The sequence below is a fragment of the Numenius arquata genome, chromosome 7 (assembly GCF_964106895.1).
Source record: "Numenius arquata chromosome 7, bNumArq3.hap1.1, whole genome shotgun sequence".
NCBI classification, from domain to species: Eukaryota; Metazoa; Chordata; class Aves; order Charadriiformes; family Scolopacidae; genus Numenius; species Numenius arquata.
The window spans coordinates 5,970,098-5,988,044 of NC_133582.1; the positions used below are offsets into that span (position 1 = coordinate 5,970,098).

General features: G+C 44.3%; 1 protein-coding gene across 2 annotated transcripts; it reads right to left on the reverse strand.

Moving 5' to 3' along the window:
* Positions 1 to 7,958: 7,958 nt before the first annotated feature.
* On the reverse strand, positions 7,959 to 16,247 carry CNR1 (cannabinoid receptor 1). 2 transcript variants are annotated; one of them, XM_074150844.1, is made up of 3 exons: positions 16,229 to 16,247; positions 14,476 to 14,606; positions 7,959 to 9,441 (listed from the first exon to the last, which is right to left on the reverse strand). In XM_074150844.1, exon 3 carries the CDS (start codon positions 9,378 to 9,380, stop codon positions 7,959 to 7,961), a length of 1,422 nt encoding a protein of 473 aa, XP_074006945.1. In that variant the 5' UTR covers positions 9,381 to 9,441; positions 14,476 to 14,606; positions 16,229 to 16,247. The 2 variants fall into 2 exon arrangements, with proteins under 2 accessions (XP_074006945.1, XP_074006946.1); XM_074150845.1 differs by lacking the exons at positions 14,476 to 14,606; positions 16,229 to 16,247 and having other exon boundaries at positions 7,959 to 9,239; positions 9,315 to 9,380.
* Positions 16,248 to 17,947: the final 1,700 nt, after the last annotated feature.

Sequence of the window (17,947 nt, forward strand, 5' to 3'; positions counted from 1 at the left end):
AATGAATGAGACGCTGGACACTCTCACTTCAAATCAGGGCGGAATGTCTTGAATGAGAGAACCCAAAAGGTCTCAGCTTAGATACCTGTTTAGGAGGTCAGCTCTTGGTCACTATAGGAATGGTCCTTTCCAGCACCAGATGCAACTGCTGCCTGCATCGCCATTGAGTGAGGCAACTCAGTCTTTTAACTAAGCTAAACTAGATCCTCAGCTTTCCCAGGGGAAAATGAGGTTAAATGGTTCACCTGCAGATATTGCTTGCACAGAAAACTATTTGGGCTAAATGCCCAATTTGTAGGTGGAAATTGTGGTCTTTTTTGAGTCTTTTATGACGTTTTGCTGTTAAACTACTCTTCCTGTAATCTATAAGGACTGTAGACCTGTGGCTTTTTTTATCATCTGCACATAGCCACGTTTTGGTCAGCCCCGGGATCCTGAGTGAGGAACACCAAAGCTGGGAGTTTTCCTTAAAGATCAATTTGGGGTAAAAAAGCAGCCGTTCAAGATATGCACAATCCACACTCAGGGCTGATGAAGCACAGGCAGAAAGAAGCCAGCTCCCTTTCCAAGTGCCTCGACATGGGCCCTGACCCTTGGGTGCCACACTTTTGGTCATGTCCCTGCCAAAGAGCTCATCATCAGCTGCCAAGGTGGGAGTGAGGAGGGGGGGGAGGTTTGAGCCTGTGGCAGTGTCCACGCAGCTGTAAGGGGATGTAGGACATGCCTGGGGAAGGAGCTGTGCCCTGGAAGGCTTTGCTCCTTTCTCATCTCCTGCTAGGCTTGCTATGAAGTGGCAAATCCTCTCTCTTCACCTCCTTGTCCAGACGAGCATCTTGCAGCGCCCGGGCACCCCGGCCCCACTGCTGCAGCAGCTCAGCAACACCACCGGCCGCTGGCAGAGAGACCGTCCCTGCCTCTGCCAGAGCTGTCAGGTTTCGCTAGTGCTATAATAAGAATAAATAAAAACCCTCAAATGAATAGGAAAAGATAAGGAGACAGATAACGGTAATTCTCATGACTGATAGTATTACTCAATTTAGACATTAACATTCTAGCTAAAGCTTTAAACCTTGGATTTACTGAGCATGCCTGTTATTAATTTTGCCTACTCAGACTGCATTGGTAGAAGGTAGGTGTATAATTTAAAAATGACTTTGAATTAGGTTACAAGTTAAGCATCGCAGAGATAATGATTATATTTTTTTCCTGGGCTGCTGATGAAAGGCCTTACGGAATTTATTATTACCCTTGTGAAGGTTTGGGAGGAGTGTTTACTGGATGGATCCATAGCCCGTATGATTCCCACGTTCCTCTATTAAAATGATACCCCTAATCCTTGTTCCGTAACTAAGAAGTGACGCATAGCAGGTCCCCACGTCTGCATCATTACCCTGCTACGTCTTAAATCCTTTATTTTCAGAGTTTCAAGCAGATATGATTATTCTTCACCTCTCCTGGTGAGGTTTCTGCTCTCAGCCAGGTTATAACAACCACCAAGCCCTGCCCTGGAGGATGGGGACACCGTGGGCAAGTCCCCAGAGACCCTTGCAGCATTACACACACAGCAGCTCCGGGAACAGGCTGCCACAAGCAAGAACCAGGGAGTTTCCAGTTCCCTTCCCTTCTCCCTCTCTTCAGCTTGGCGGAAAGTGGGGTATCCCTGTGGTGCTGAGGCCTGGAGGGACTTTCAATGAGATCCATGGGGATCTTCCCATGGATCTTATGGGAAAAAGGCTCTCCCTTCATTAAATCAGTGTCTGTGAAGTTGTTTCAAATAATAATAATAATTAGTAGTAGTAGTAGTAGTAGTATATTTAATTTATTATTATTGTTGTTGTTATTATTACGAGTAGAGACACTTCTTTCTTTTGGAGAAAGATTCTGAATACACGTGTGGCCCGTTTTCACCACGCACACACATACATGTATATGTATATATATGGAGGGAAGGAAAGAAAGCAGCATCAAAACAGCGTCAGTGCAAGCGGTCAGGAAGCGACTCTGTCAGCATTACTGGAAGCAGTTTTGTTCATGATGTTCTCTACCCCATCTGCACACATATGGATAAATAAATTGCTTCACTGCCATGACAAGTCCATTGAACTCCTGCCAGACTTTATGATTCTGCATTGACCCACCGGAATTCAAAATAGATTACGTTGGAGGTAAAAAAAAAAAAACCAACAACCCAATGAATATAGAGGCTGTTATTTATTCTCTCTCATCTTTGTTTTAACGTCAGTGAAAATGCAAGTACAATGGAATATAAAACTGTGCTTTCCAAATGCAGACTCATAGTTTGAAAATCTAGGGTAAGATCTCATTTCTGCTGAAGTCAATAAAAAATTCTTAGTGACTTTATTGAGACAGGATTCCATACCTTACTATGCTTTAACATTAAACTCAGTGCTGCTCTGAATACCAAAGATGATTTATTGGAAAGCAATACCAGGGCATGTCATACCTAGTCATTAAGATTACCTTGGGTTTATTATCACTTTCGCTCCTAACTGAATTTTAAAGATTAGCGTTAGATGAGCATTCTTATTAAAGAGCCCTGTTAAGGGCAATCATGTGCTTCATACGTTGTGCTGCTATTTAAAGAAAACTCTTTATATCCATTACCTATAAAGACGAATGGACAAAGGCAGAATGGAGGAAGCCATGTATTCTAAACTGTCAAATAACACCACCCCACAGCTTTCTTCAACACAGGTGAAACGATTTTTTTTCCCTTCTTTTGTAATCTGTTCCCAGATATTATGATTTAATTTTTAAATCAAGCCAAAGCTGGACTTTCACTGAAGAAAAAACATGGTTATTTTAAAAAAAAAAAACACAACAAAATGCAAATGTTTTATTGATGCTGTGTCTGCATGATGATATCGTGACTTTTTAAAACGATTGTCAGAAGAAGAGCGGAAACAATAAGGGATGTTAATGTGAAAGGCTGAAACGATGACAGTATGTTTGCCCGCACGCTTCCTGAGCTGGTACAGCATGGGAAAGCAGTTGCTTGGAAAGTTGTCGTTATTTCCTCTTGTGTTGTCTAGAATAGACTTACAAATGCAGTCAGGTGCTACCGTCAAGAGGAACTGTCGGTTTGTGGCAGTATAGCCTTTATTTTCCAGTGAGCATGCAAAATAAAGCGGGAATTGTCTCCTGGCTTCCTTGGAAGTGACAGCTTTCTGCAGAAATATCCAGACTTCTTCATTTAAATGTAACACGCCGTCAAAGATTAAGAGCTAATCTTTCATTTCTAGTTGCTTTTGTTTTGCCAAGACTTTCTCAGTTCTTCAGTGACCTAATTTTTAAAAATACAAATGTTGTGGCACAACCATGATCCAAGGCCCCAGGACACGCTCACTTCGTCCCCTAAGGACCTCCGAAGTTCTCAAACCACGAATGTGGAGAAGGAAAATTGCCCAAGTAACATGAATCCGAGATTAAGTCATATGGAAAACTGATCCTTTGAAATGGGCAGGGACCTTTCTACAGCGTTCATTGGGCTTCGGATTGGGTGTGTGGGACCACAAACAGATTATGTGTTTTTTTTCAACCCTGGAAGTTGTGGATGGGCAGCAGTGGGAGCACTTTAGTGGCAGTGGCTGAGCTCGCTCTCCCTGCACAGCTTTTGTGCATCCCTGTTGGACCACTTCATCACACACCCCCCCCTCCACCCGTAACTCTGCCCCCACTGGCACTGGCTAAAACTAGACTTTTTGTTTGTCTAAAGCCTTTGATTACATTTGCAACTGCTAATAATTAATTTAGGTCATCGATGCTGTTGACAGCACTAGTGTGTATTCCTTTCTTCTGCTCTTTTGTGTTTTGTTTTTCTGAAGTATATGGGTTTGTCTTAATGTGACATCTCCGTGCAAACATATGCATCTGAGGAAGGCAAAAGAGATTTATTGCATTTTGGCTAATACAGAGGAAAGGGGAAATTGCCTACATAATGAAACAGGAGATTCAGTTTTAACTATGTCATTTCTCTCTTGTCTCCATAGTACTGAATACACAAATATATAATCTACCTCCTCCTTCAAACATATCAACGTACAATTAAAACCCACAAAGCTTGACAACCTGTTGTCAAGTTGTTTAAGCAGTTGTTTTAGAATCTGACAGACAAACTTATAAACAAAACGTAGAGTACCAGATTGTGGGATGAGGCAGCATCATCACGTGGCTTCCTCAGTTATCTCAAAATTTGGAAAACAAAAAAGTAGAGGAATACTTTTTCTCCTTGAATAAATAACAGTTTAATTACATTATAGAAATAAAATATGATATGGTAGGAATACACTGGAAATCTTACAGAAATACTATTCTGCTACTGGTAGGTAAATGGTCAAAGCTACTTTTCATGACAATCTGAACAGTACTTGTGTACAAACTATTATACAGGTTGCTAATGAAAAATATTGCAGCAGTTGCAAGGATGTTACCAGCTCAAACAAACATCTAATGATACAATATTCTTCTAAGAGGAAGTAATAATGTTAGATTTACAGACAATAAAGAGTTATGTTCTCCACTTTGAAACACTGGAAATAAAAACCTCAGGTAATCCAATTTCTTTACCTCATATTATCACAAGGAAAGATTTTCCTTTCACTATGAAACAGCATCCCAAGAGACCCTGTAAACAGTTTATTCAAAGGTAGTATTTGAGATGTCACAGCAACTTCAACAATTGTCCTAGTCTACAATTACAGACTTTTTAGGCCACTGCTTGTACAGATGACTTTTTTTATTTTTCACTTATTTACATACATTCAGCCCAATAACAGCAGGTAAGATGCGCTGTCTATCTCACAATAGACACACTAAAGTTTTCATCGAAAGGCCAGTGCAAGAAGATGTGGATAGTGATTGCACAGCATCGAGGAGATCATATTATACAAATATACAATTAGACTGTTGAGAATCTAACTCTGCACACACGTGACACAGGTGGCCTTCTCGGTAGGTACGTGACGCGTGGAGTTGGTACGTATACGTTAACTGCAACCATCGTTGGGTGGTTGGTTGATGATGATGATGGTGTGGGTGGCTGTGGAACACAGTATCGTTTGGCTGTGCTATCACTAAGTGAAGGTAGGCAAATTAGGAATACCTAGAGCTGAAGTTTAAGTACAGCTTATCTTGGAATGGCAGCAGATGTTTTTTCTAATGAAAGGGTAGTTCTACTTAGTGCGCAATGGGCAGGGAGATTGTTGCCACCTCTTTAATAGATGGTTCTAAGTGAACCGACACAGTTCCCAGAGCTTTAGAAAAACTCATTATGCAAATGAAGATACTGATGATAGACGGTAACGTTTCACAGGATGCTATTTCTTATTATATCAGTAAGCACCAAGTTAAGTGCCAAGACAGCCCCATTGTCCCATGATTTATCATGTAAAATTTAGAACTTGAATGCACAATGAAAAAGTCCACGAAGTTTGCATTTAATTCACAAGAAGACAGTTTCAAAAATGGCTCTTAAAATACCTTTACATTTCAAATGGGCTCCTCCCCTTCCTTCCCCCAAGAGGACTGCTTTAGGATGGACTAGCTATGAGGAAGATGTTTCAGAAGGACTTGCACGTCCCCTGGGAATCCTCTATGATCCGCCGGTTTCGGCCGACTGCCGTGGCCCCGTGGAGAGCACGGTGCCCTGTCCTACCACCCAGGCGAGCTGCAGGGGAGGATGGGTGGAGGAGGAAAGTACCCTTGTGTCTTCCAGCTGCTGCTCAGCACCTCGCCTGATGTGATCTTCAAAATGTGCCGCCCCTCACCAAGCCTGGACTTGGAGCCACTGATGCCCCCGCAGAGGAACACTGTGCTGAGGTTACCAGAAATGCCATGGGGACACCACCGTGGCTGGAGACCCCTCGCTCTCCCTGTGTAACCCTGAGGACGGGTGGCAGGACAGCATGGAGCTGGTTCCTCTCGCCCAGGGCCACAGAGGGAGTCGCCTCTGGTGCGGCGAGCATCAGGCAGCTACCAGGCTAAGCCTCCTTTGCAGCCATTTTGGCAGAAACCAGCCAGAAGAAGGGTGAGGAAGCAGTCCAAAAAAGCAAGGCAGCAGAGAAGAGGACCCCATACCTTCTGATTCAGAATGGAATTACAGAATACCCATGCCTGACAGACTATCTGGTAACATGCTCCTGGTGGAAGTCCCCAGGCTGCAGAAACAACCCCCCCAGGGAACAGAGGTGCCATTCTTCCTTCAATAACTTCTTCCTCAAAGCTGAAGAGTCACACCGTGTCACCTGTATCCTGGTTTCACAGCGAGACTCACCTCATTTCAAGCCATCAGATTTGAATACTGACGGCCTTCAAACAAGTTATCATTTATTTCTGGCTTTCTCAGTTTCCAGGAACACCACCGAGAGCCACTGCAGGTGACAGTGCGGGCTCAGGCCATGCTCTGCCTCTTGTTTCCCCTTATTCTCAAGTAAAACCGAAAGGTTCCTTTCTCTAGCACATGGAGACACCTCTCGGAGTGGACAGGGATGTTCTTAATGCGGTACTTTCATCAGTAACCAGTTGGAAGAACTCAATTTTAGAAACAGAATTCGTGTGCAAAGCGTGCAACAAGAAATACAGTTTACATTTGGTCATAGTGTCCTATCTTAGTTATGCTACCATGACTCACACTGAGTAGTATACTTACATACACGCACGCACACGCACGCGCGCACACGCACACGTACACACACAGAGAGATATTTATTTATATACACGCTCACACAATAAGAAAACGTCTTAAGTCTGACAATATTTCCTCCTCTTTTAGTGAAGATGGGAGTTTGGCATCTCAGGCTCTGAATCTGCTTGGACCTGGGAGACGGGAAATGCGACACACTTCAAGTATACATCGACTGCACAGTGATAACATCGCACACTGAGTCTGACACATGCTGTCTTCAAGTGGTCCAGCACCAGCACGTGGCTTAAAACCAGTTGCCCGTTATAAGGAGCCAGTATCCGCGACCTTCGCTTTTCGGTGTTCGTATTCCCGCAACGCCCAAGGGCAGGGCGATAGTCTGTGCAACCATAAACGTCCTTCTGTATAAACGCAGTGGTATTTAAAAGTCTGAACCAGTGCATTCCTCCTCTCTTACATTCCTCCTCTATTCCTTTGTTGCTGTTACTCTCGTATGCACGTGAAAGTAAAAGCTAGTGGGGAAATAATTTTAGTAGAAGAACACAAAGCCTCGCCCCTAAGTCCACAGAAGACCACTAAAAGTGTAAAATTTCCAAAATAGCTCATAGGAATTCTTCAGATACAGGAAGTGTTTTCAATGGGGTTTACATATCACGTTTCACGTTATTTCCACGGAAGTCTACCTTATCACTTTGTTTAATCAGACAAATATCAATAACACATAATAAAACAGCATACAATTCACGGGACACGACACGTTTTACAAAACCTCTAAAACTCAGCACTGCCGCTTTTGGAAAAAATCAAAAAACTCCTACTACTTACGGACATGAAATACATTTCACATTGAGATGAACAGCATGATTACAAGGCTTTTTTTTTTTTTCTTATTTGATGGTATTGGTTTAGGATGCGTTAGTTTTCAATTAGGTTTCACAATTTTTCTTCACACCCCCAAAAAGGAACCGCTGCTAACCCAGTATTTTCTCTGTGCTCTTTCAGGAAACTTATTCAGTAAACACTTTTTGAGAAAAAAAACTTTTGAAAATTTAGCTCGAATCCCTAATTGTAAAACCTGAAGAACTGGCTGACGGTAATGCTCTTTAACACAATCATTGCTCAGCTTACAATGACAGACCAAAAAAATATTACAGGAGGGTACAAACACGTTAAGCCATGGGTTTGGTTTTCTCTGTTGTTGGGTTTTTGTTTTTTTTTTTTTTGGAATATATATTATTTTTTCAAACTAACTCCTTTTTTTTTTTTTTTTTTCTCACAAGGCTGAGAAGTCTCTGCCTTACAACGCTTCAGCAGTCGTGTCTGTGGAGACAGACATGGTAACTTTGGCAATCTTTACTGTGCTCTTAATGCAGCTCTCGGCAGCCCTGTGCACGTTCCCCGCGTTGTTGGCGTGTTTGTGCTGGCAGTCAGACTCCATGCTGTTATCGAGGGGTTGCGCCGTCCCTTCGCAGGTGGGGAACATGCTGCGGAAAGCGTGTCGCAAGTCCTTGCTCCTCAGAGCGTAGATGATGGGATTCACTGTCGAATTCAGCAAACAGAGCATGCTACAGAAGGCAAAGACAGTCTTGATGAGCTTGTTCATTTTCCCAAAGACATCGTACACCATGATGGCGAGGAGAGGGCCCCAGCATATGATTAAAACGACTAGGATAAGGACCAAGGTTTTGGCTAACCTGATGTCCATACGGGTTTGGTCAGGCCTAGTGATCTGTACCTTACCATCCTCCGTAGACTGAATGATTATGCTTTTCTGCGTGCCCCGCTGAATCATGCGCACAGCGTGGCTGTGAGCCTTCCACAGTATGTACATGTAGGCATAGACAATGAACAGCAAGAGGACGCTGGTGACCCCGATCCAGAACATCAGGTACGTCTCGTCGATGAGGGGGAATATGTCCGAACAAACGGAGTTGAGCTTTTTGCAGTTCCAGCCGAGCAGAGGAAGAACGGCTATTACAATAGCGATGGTCCACATCACACAAAACGCTACGACAGCCTTTGGTCGGGTAACAATCCTTTTGTAAGCTAGTGGCCTGTGTATAGATATGTATCGGTCTATCGCCGTGAGGAAAAGGCTACCTACGGAGGCGGTGAAGGAGGCTGTAACTCCACCCAGTTTGAACAAGAAGACGTTGGGGCTGTCCTTCCGGTGGAAAACATGGAAATCCACAAAACTGTAGACAAAAATCACGCTGCCCAGGAGGTCGGCCACAGCCAGGCTGCCGATGAAATGGTAGGAGGGTCTACACCGGAGGCTTCGGGAGTGGAGGATGACGCACAGGACGAGGAGGTTCTCTAGGACCGTAAAGGTGCCCAGGGTAAGTGACAGCACGGCGATGGCCAGCTGCTGGCTGGGGTTCAGGATCATAAAGCACTCCATATCCATGAAGTTCTCCCCACACTGTATGTTCTCCTCATTATCCTTAAACGTGGACAGGGACTTGTTGTAAAACTCTGTGATGTTGACCTGATCTGAGGGAATAATGCTCAACAGGGGATCATCTCCTGCAGTCATTTTTTCTTGGAAAGGATCACCCCTGAAGGAAGAGAGAGGAAACTTCTGGGGGTAGTATCCCAGCTTGGATGCCATGTCGCCCTTCATGTCTTCGTACTGGATATCGTTGGAACCCACGTAAAGGAGATCTGTTGTGATTGTTCGGAAAGTTGTATCTGCGAGGCCATCTAGGATTGACTTCATAACCCCAGTCCTGTTGGTTTCAGAGAGACTTGGGGGAGGGAAAAATGCATCGGAGGAAATCCTAGAAGGGGAAAAGATCAGACTTCATTAAGATAAACAGGGAGACAAACTCCACAAACAACTTAGTTGAACTGTGTCAAATAAAATCGACCTTTCTCTTGCATTCAGTGCAGGTGTAGCCTTTGCCACCTGCGGGAATCAGGGAGAGCTGAGCACTTAGAAAGAAATCACCTGGATTTCACGAAAACCGAATTACACTAAGAAGTGATGCGAAAACCAGAGGTGCAGGGAACTGAGTATTCCATAGGAAAGTAATTTTCATTTCTCATCAAAACCTCCCGAGCCGCTCCACCAGAAAGATATTTTTCTCTAGATCTGAACTTGGCTTCTGATTGCAAAGTACCTTGCAGACCAATATTCCTTGGGCTTGCTTCATTTAGATAATACCAAGTGTCACTGTAGGAGCAACATTAAACTGAATCATCACCTTCATTGCTTTTCTTTCAAAAGGCACCGAGGGTTTTGAAAACCTGACAACAGAGAGGGAACGGGGAAAGAGCCACGCACTCTAAGTTTCACCCAGTATGCCTGTAAATGCACATTACCCTGTTACAGCAATCTGAGGTCTGCTAACATCCTGAATTTGTCACTGCAAATTTATTAGCAAGGTGTTCCATCTACAAATTAAGGATCTGGATGCAGCTTCATCACTCTGTTCCTTTCCTCTGCTCAGCAAACCCAGGCAACTGGGATGTCTGGACTCTGTGTGGAAGGTGGGTTGCCACGCAGCCCTGCCCACTGTTTTAGGAAAGGTGACCTTTCAGTGAGAGCATCAGCGATCCATCCTGCGTACATCAGAAGCCTCAATCAGGGCGGTTCAGGCTTGCCTAGAAAAACGTGGCATTAAGCCTGGGTCAGAGTGCAGCTCTAACCAAAACTCCAAGCAAAATGCACCAGGAGCCACTGATGCTGTGAGAAGCATGGAAATGTAACTTGTCCCATTGGGGACAACCTCAAAAACATTCTGTCCCCTCAGAAATGGGGAGCCCAGCAGCGGTCCCCAGGTTGCCAGTAGTCTCTGAGGCCCGTCAGGCCCAGCCTTCACTCTTGGATGGCTCTTGAGGGTGTAACTCCTGGTCATGGTACCCTTGGGAGAGGACCCTCATCAGCATCTGGGCATCTTACATGCATCAACATGTAAGACAGGTCTTTCAGCTCTTCTTATGCTGCGCTCCTTTACAAAACTTTGCCCACATAACACGCCTTGAACATGTACTGAACATCTGCTTCAGGGCCCCTTTGCGCTGCCAGAGGGGTGGAGGGGGGTCTGAATGGAAATAAGAGCCAGAATCATTGCTTTGGTGTCCTACAGTCATTCTGCATCTGCTACGGGACATCTCGATGATCACAACAGCAACAGGAGCAAAACTAAGCCTTTTCAAACTTTTAGAATGGAGGAAATTGTTTGTGACACCCAGGAAACCCCAGATGCTTGTACCGACTTAACCCGTTCACTTTACACAACTGACAATAAACGGCCAGAAAGGCCACGAGAGATTATCTGCCAAAACCCAGAGTTATGATCACCTCAACTCCTAAAGAGGGCACTTGCGCAGTAGGTACCACAGCTCAGTTTTCCCATGAAAACTGAAAGAAAGGAAGAAGGAAAGTATTCCCCTCTACAATACCAATACTTAAAACCACAAGAAATCACGTGGATTTCCAAAAAGCAGCAGAGCTCATTTGGCTGATGAGATGTTCATACTGCACTTACACACGGCATCTGAACACTCAAGACTTCTTCCATAGTTCAAAGTTTTCCGCTTGATCCAGCAGGCCTGGACACTGAGTGACAAAGGAAATAGATGACCACAGACCTCCAGAAGACACTCCAGCTCCTGTGCTGCCAACAGGGAGCATAAACAACCCTTTAGGTCTAAGCCACAGCACAGACACTCGCTGTGTCAGCTTTTGCAGACAACCTCGCTCAGCAAATAACAACATAATTATTAGACAGACAATCTTAAAATATATTAATGAATTTAATTTTGAGAGTTTGAGCAGTGAGGAAAGGAAACGGCACTGAAGCCCACATCAAAAATGAACAGCAATAATCTAATACCTTTCCTTCAGAAGGCGCTTTACAGCTATTCCTCGCAGAATTTGCAGATGTTACATGGTGCAAAGATGACCCTGCTGACAACTGACAAATCTGGTTTGGGTGAAGCCTGGCAACTTAAAACCTGGCATTAAAACACCAGTTTAAAACCAGAAGTGAAGAATGTGTTATTCATTTGAAAAACTATCCCCCCCCCAAAAAATTAAATAAATCAAGTAGTTCCATAAACATGTAAAGATGGCTTTGGTACTCTCTGTTATTCCAGCTTATTGCTGACAGAAGAAAGACAACCGTTTTAATGATTAAAGCCACAGCCTCACGTTGAGAAGATTGATGTTGGAGTAAAGCTTCAAAAATTGTATGCAACCGAGCACTTCTGCCAGACAGACAAACAAATTGTTATGAGGTAGCTCCAGTCGCTGCTGGAGTCGTGTTAAGTACAGACTTCCTCAGAATAAGGTGCAAGCCACCGTGCAACCTCTACCTTTGTTTGAAATACAAATGAAGAACACGAATTCCTGCGTGCTCTTTTGAAGGTGGCAGTGAGTTATGTGACAATATCACTGTGCGTGCATATGCTACGCTAACAACATTGGTTAATGGGATCAGGAGAAGGCAAGTCCTACTCTGAATTTCAATGATTTTTTGGGGGTTTTTTTCCCTCTGTATTTTTACATTGAGATTATTACAGTAATTTCCACCTTATTGTCTCTGCGAAGAGAGTTTTCTTTGAGAGTACTTGGGAGTTCATTAGTGGCGTAGTTTAGGCTTTGGGGGATGCAGCTGACATTAATTTTGTTTTTGTTTGCTGCTGGGAATATCATAATTGGAAATTTCTAGCAGTATGTGTGCATGCACCTATTCAAGTAGCAGTTGATTTTTATTAAAGTTGCAGTAAAACAGCCATTTGCCCGATCCGGAATTGCACTTTACTGGAATTTCGTTTATTTTAATTTAGGTACTAGCTTGCCCCAGTATAAGCTACAACACTGAAATGTGCCGGAGCGATCAGCGAGGTTTTCCATGGCTGAAAACAAGACTGGACCCTTGGCACTGAGGTTATCAGAAGGGTCCATGGCAGAGTCTGAGGTGTTGGATGATTTGGCATCAACCAAACAGCTGATGGTGGAAGCAGTGGTCTGGTTCTCTATTTTTCCCTTTGGTCAGGTGGACGTGCCAGTGGCACACAAGTTTTAGCTCTGAGCTCTTCTGTCTGAACCTGGAGCAGCGAGGAGGCACTGCCCATGAGAACAGGACACCCCACTCCATGTGGCCACACTGCTCTTTGCAGCTGGCTTCAACGCAACCCAAACCCATATTGCCCGAGATCCATCACCACCTCTATGTGAAATACTCTGGGAGCCTTCTCATGGCCTGCCTAGTGGACAAGGATCCCTGCACAGATCCCTCCTCTCTGGACAGGGCTGGGATGATGGCTCTGTGCCACAGCAAGGTCCCCTCACGGGCAGGGTGGCAGTGAGGGAGAACCTTCCTGTTCTTCCAAGGGAGAGCCTCCCTGCCCTGCTGAAAGCTACTCTTCCAACAGAGCCTTTGAGTCTCCAAAGCTCCCAGCTTTGTCCCTTCCTAAAATGAGCTCTACTATCTCACTTATTTTAAAACGGCCTTAAAAAGAACCCAAAACATTGATTAAAGATGAGGAAGAGCCCACGCTGATGCCGGCACGCAAAACTTTTGGTGTATTTCCATGACTGCATGCAGCAATTCAGAGCAAGTAATGAATTATGATTACAGATAAGGACTAAACAATAAATAAAAATTTGAAGCATCTTTTATCTTGAAGTCCAAAACCAGAAAACCTGTAGCTGAGCACCATCTCAGACTTTTCTCCCACCAACCGGTGGCTGTTGACGGGCACTGCCAGACCAGCTGTGCAAAGGGACTGCCACTAGATGGAGTGGCTTTTACAAACTCAACCGCTTAGCTGTCAGCAAGGATGTGGATTTAACTTCCTCTAGCCCTTTTTTCCCCAGCCTCTTTACCGGGGTTCAAACATTTGAGGTGTTAAACACCAGCTGAAGGCTGAAGACACAGCTCTGAAAGGCTTTGCCCTCAAAGTGAAAGAGTTGAAGGGGCAAGTCTTACTACTGCCCTCCGCTGTGCGGCTAAATACAGCCTTAAAGGAAGCTTGGATGCTACCAGAACATAAGGACCCCTTAGGTAAAATATACCATAGATGGATAAAAGGCTGGTAACTCATGTCAGACAACAGGGAGAATTATACCTTCCTGAGCTGGTCCACAGGACCAGTTAACTCGGGGAAGAAGAACGTGACTTCATTAAAATGCTACTACCTGTCTCCTCCTGCTGCTCCGGGGGAGAGGGAGGGCTGGAAAGTTTTTACAGTTATCTAAAAAAAGGGCTAAATTTATTATGATTTTCAAACCAGGATGATTGATAGAGCAATTTTAATAGCCTGAATAGAAACAGTGACTATTTGCGTTCTTCCTCGGAAAGTAATTACAAGCAATACAATGATGCTACTGATAACTGCAAAAATGTTGACGTGGCAAGAAAAGGAATCAGAAACAAGAAAGGGAAATCCACAATCAAACCTTCCTAGCTTCTATTTTAGAAAATATTTTGATCTCCATGTCTATACATCTCTTCTATGATACCCACAGCTAATTAAGAACAGGCTAAAGGACAAATAGGCGTAATTGAAGCATAGTTTTTGCACGCACAAAAATATGTAAACGCATTTTCCTTGCTAACGTTGTAAGGCTTGTAAGTCCTTCAAAGGACTTTATCTTCCAATAAATGTGCACAGCGCCCAGTACACTGGACTCCTAGCAAACTGGGCCCACAAAGTACTGCCGCAGGAGAAACAGCAGTGATTTATACGCGTGTGTAGTCAGCTGAAAAAGTGTGAGAGAAATGAAATCTACCATAGTAACTGCTGGCCTCCAGGAATTAGAACTGTCCTATAAAACGAGAATTTATATGGCTAATAATTACCTTATCCCATATGGCGATGAACAATACCGCTTCGAGGACAGAACAAGGCTCCTAAGCCTTGGAGAAAGAAATGTGCAATCTGAGAAATGGCACTCCAAGACTCAGTAACACCCAGCAAGAAAAAAACCCATCTTGACGAGAATGTGAAAGCAACGTTACCCCTACCCTATTTTACTGTCTTACTACTCCATCTCCCAACACCGCGCTGCTCCTGGGCTATAAATGGCAAATACGCTGTCAATCCTAATTCAGGAAAACTTGGATTCACTTCAGTGGGAATTTTCTCTGCCTGATGGATTGGAAGGGAACACTGAAGCTGGGAGAGGAGCAAATGAGGGGTGCTATCTTCTAGTTACAGCTATGGGGTAAACTAGGGCATGCACACTGAACCAAATCCTGTTCTTACCTAACCTGATGGTATCTTTGGCAAGTTGAACCTTAATTAGCAAGAAACCACAGCTACATGGATATTTATGTTAATGAACATATCGTTTGCACACCAGTAGGATAGGGGCTGGACTGTTCTAATTTGGGGGAAAAACGCCCCTACGTGACACCACCCAGCGTCCGGCAGCTGACAATCTGAACAACAAAACCAAAACCATGGGGAAAAAACAGAGCGTTAGTTGGTGACCAGCAATGTTTTTAAAAGAAATAACACTATTTCTTCCCTCCAAAGTTTTCCTGGTGAGACGTATGCACCCGCTTTAGAACAGGTGACTTGCAGGCACAGAGAAAAAAGATGCTGTCTTATCTCCCAAACAGCCAGGGCACACGCATGTGTCGAAGATCAGAGGTTCAAAAGCGAGGTTGAAGTCCTGCTCTGTTTGGTGGAGGTGAAGGACCCGAACTTTGCTCTCCTGCCAGCCAAATGAGCAGCCCCTCCATTCTGCTGCCCCTCTCTAAACTGCTCGAGTCGTTGGATCAAGAGTTAAACAACCAGAAATAAAGGCACTAACTGATATTCCAGCAGACAGGGTGCACGCCTGGTAAGTGAGAGGTTTAACTTGAAGCCCCGTCTCTGAATTAAGCAACCCAAGGATGTGCCTCCTACATCCCACCCAGCAGCAGGGGGAAGAGTAGGGACACCTGCCTCATCTGCCTGTGAAAACCCCCCAAAGCTCCCGAGTTCACTCAAAACCCCTCAGCAGGTAAAATACAACCTCCTACACACCCATTTCCTACCAAGTCGGAGACAAGATGAAGTACCGAAGTCACAAACCAGCAAAGGGACCGGCAGGGTGACGTTAATGGGAAACTACAGCCACCTGGTCTGCCCGGCTTTTGGGAGAAAGGAGAGAAGGCAGGGTTGGCTTTCTTAAAACAACAAAAGAAAAGGTACGAATGTGGGGTTTTAACATCTTTTACAGTTTATACATCTTAATTCCATTTAAAGACATAGTTTGGGGAAAGAATGAAGAGGTTTGTTCAGGTATGAAAGGTTCAGATGAAAGGGAAACGGTGAAGCAAGAGTGACCTGGTATTTGCTTAAAATCAGCTCCAGTTGAAGGACCCATTTCCCAATAAAGCAGAATGAACAGGTAATACGAAAAGTTTGATACAATGCTACAGTATTTACATTTTAAAGAAAATGGAAGGGAACTCATTAAGCTGGTCAATTTTGAACTCTCAAACTTTGTCTTTTTCTTTTCAAGGGTTTATCGTGGATTTCAATACTCCAACAAAAATTGCTTCATTTCCTGCCTCTTTTCTAGCCATTCTCTAATGCCAAAAGGTGCAGACAACTTATTACTGCTGAGCAGAATTGACATAAATGTTAAATGGAGACAGAGAAGCCCAGGCAGGTGCAAAAGAGATGGGGGCTGGACACTCCATCTCCTGGAAGCACCTAGAAGAGATAGCAGCTCAGCACCCAACGTGTAGTTGAAGGGAGAGAAGTCGTTTGAAAGAGCAGAGCAGGTCATAAAAGACCCAGACTCCACTGGATGCTAAATGCTAAAGGTCCCCAGAAAAATGTAATGTCTCGAGGATGAAACTGAGGGAAAAACACATTTATTAGTTAAAAAAAGAAAAAAAAGAAGACATAACCGCTTCAAGAAAACAGCTTCCATGTAATGGCTAGAGCAGAACAAAAAAGGTCAAGAATTTGTTGCAGCAGAAAATATTAGTGAATGTTATTAAAAGAGTAAGGATTAGAGACATAAAGGTAGCAAAAACATCAGGCTCCAGGGAGAACTCTCATAAACTGCGCAGAGCGCACGGCTGCCCCCTCCTCCCCCCGCAACAAACTGTGGCTGGAACAAGTTTTAATCAAAGACTTTGTGAGACAGCAAGGGGATGCTGAGTGCAGAGGTGATGTGGGTTAAGTGATTGGTGAGAAGGGGACCGAGAGGAGAGAGAACTGCTGTCCTCGTACAGGGAATAGGATGCGCCCAGGTGAGAGGGGAGAAACCGGGGAAAGGTAAGAGAGGAAGACCCAGGTGGAAGGAGCCCCCCCAGAGGCAGGGGATGCAGATTTGAGGGAAAGAGAAGAATCGCCTTTGTGATCAGGTTGGGGAAAGCAGACCTGGTGAAGGAGAAAAACTCACGAGCGAAACCCTCCCTCCTCTTCTGAGCTACGCGAACTTCAGAGACACCTCCGTAAGCTGAAGGATGCAGCTCGTGGGATTTTCTGATCTCACCGTAGAGAAAGAACAGACCCACTGTTCTGCACGCAATGACTTGCTCTTTTGAAAGTCCATTTCTGATCTGCATTCAAACGGTGAAGGAAGATGCAAAGGGCTCTAAGAAGCCATCCTTGGTAAGGTCACAGTAAAAGACAGGGCTGTCCGCACTGACACATGGGACCGAGCTCGAAACACTCAGGAGAGATCAGCTGAGCAAACCTGGCCAGGGACATTAATAAAAATCCAACTGCTTAAGGAAAATGAAGTATAGAATACAGACCTCGGAGGCGGAAAGGAAGAGAAAGTGCTCACATGGAGCCACTGAGTGACCCATGCAGCGGATAAACACACCGAAAGGGGAAAAGGGAAGAGGGATTTTACAGACGGTGACAAGGAGTTAGTGCACAGAAGGTCAGCAACACATTGCAAAGCAACATCCCTTCTGCCTCAGTCCTCAGGAGTCTTACTTCTCCTGGAAATCGTGATTAGGCCACCAAGTATTGGCAGTGCTCAGAAGCTAGGACAGAAAGGCTTTGGGTAAATGCGATGTCCCACACCACCAGCATTAGCGAAGGACGAAAATAGGCACTCCAATTAAAAAATGTAAAACATTCTTTCATTTCTGGAGCTGTCTGGCCTTTCATAAAATTTAAATAAGCTCAGATAACTCTCTTCATAGCTACATTCAGAATATAATGATATTCAAATATACTGCCTTCACATACACAAACAACTTGTGAAATTATTTGCCAGCATATTAAGCCACTACACCAGATTGCTTGGCAATGGAGCATGTCTTCGAAATATGCAGATGCTTTTCTTTTTTAAAAAGAGGAGAGAGGGAG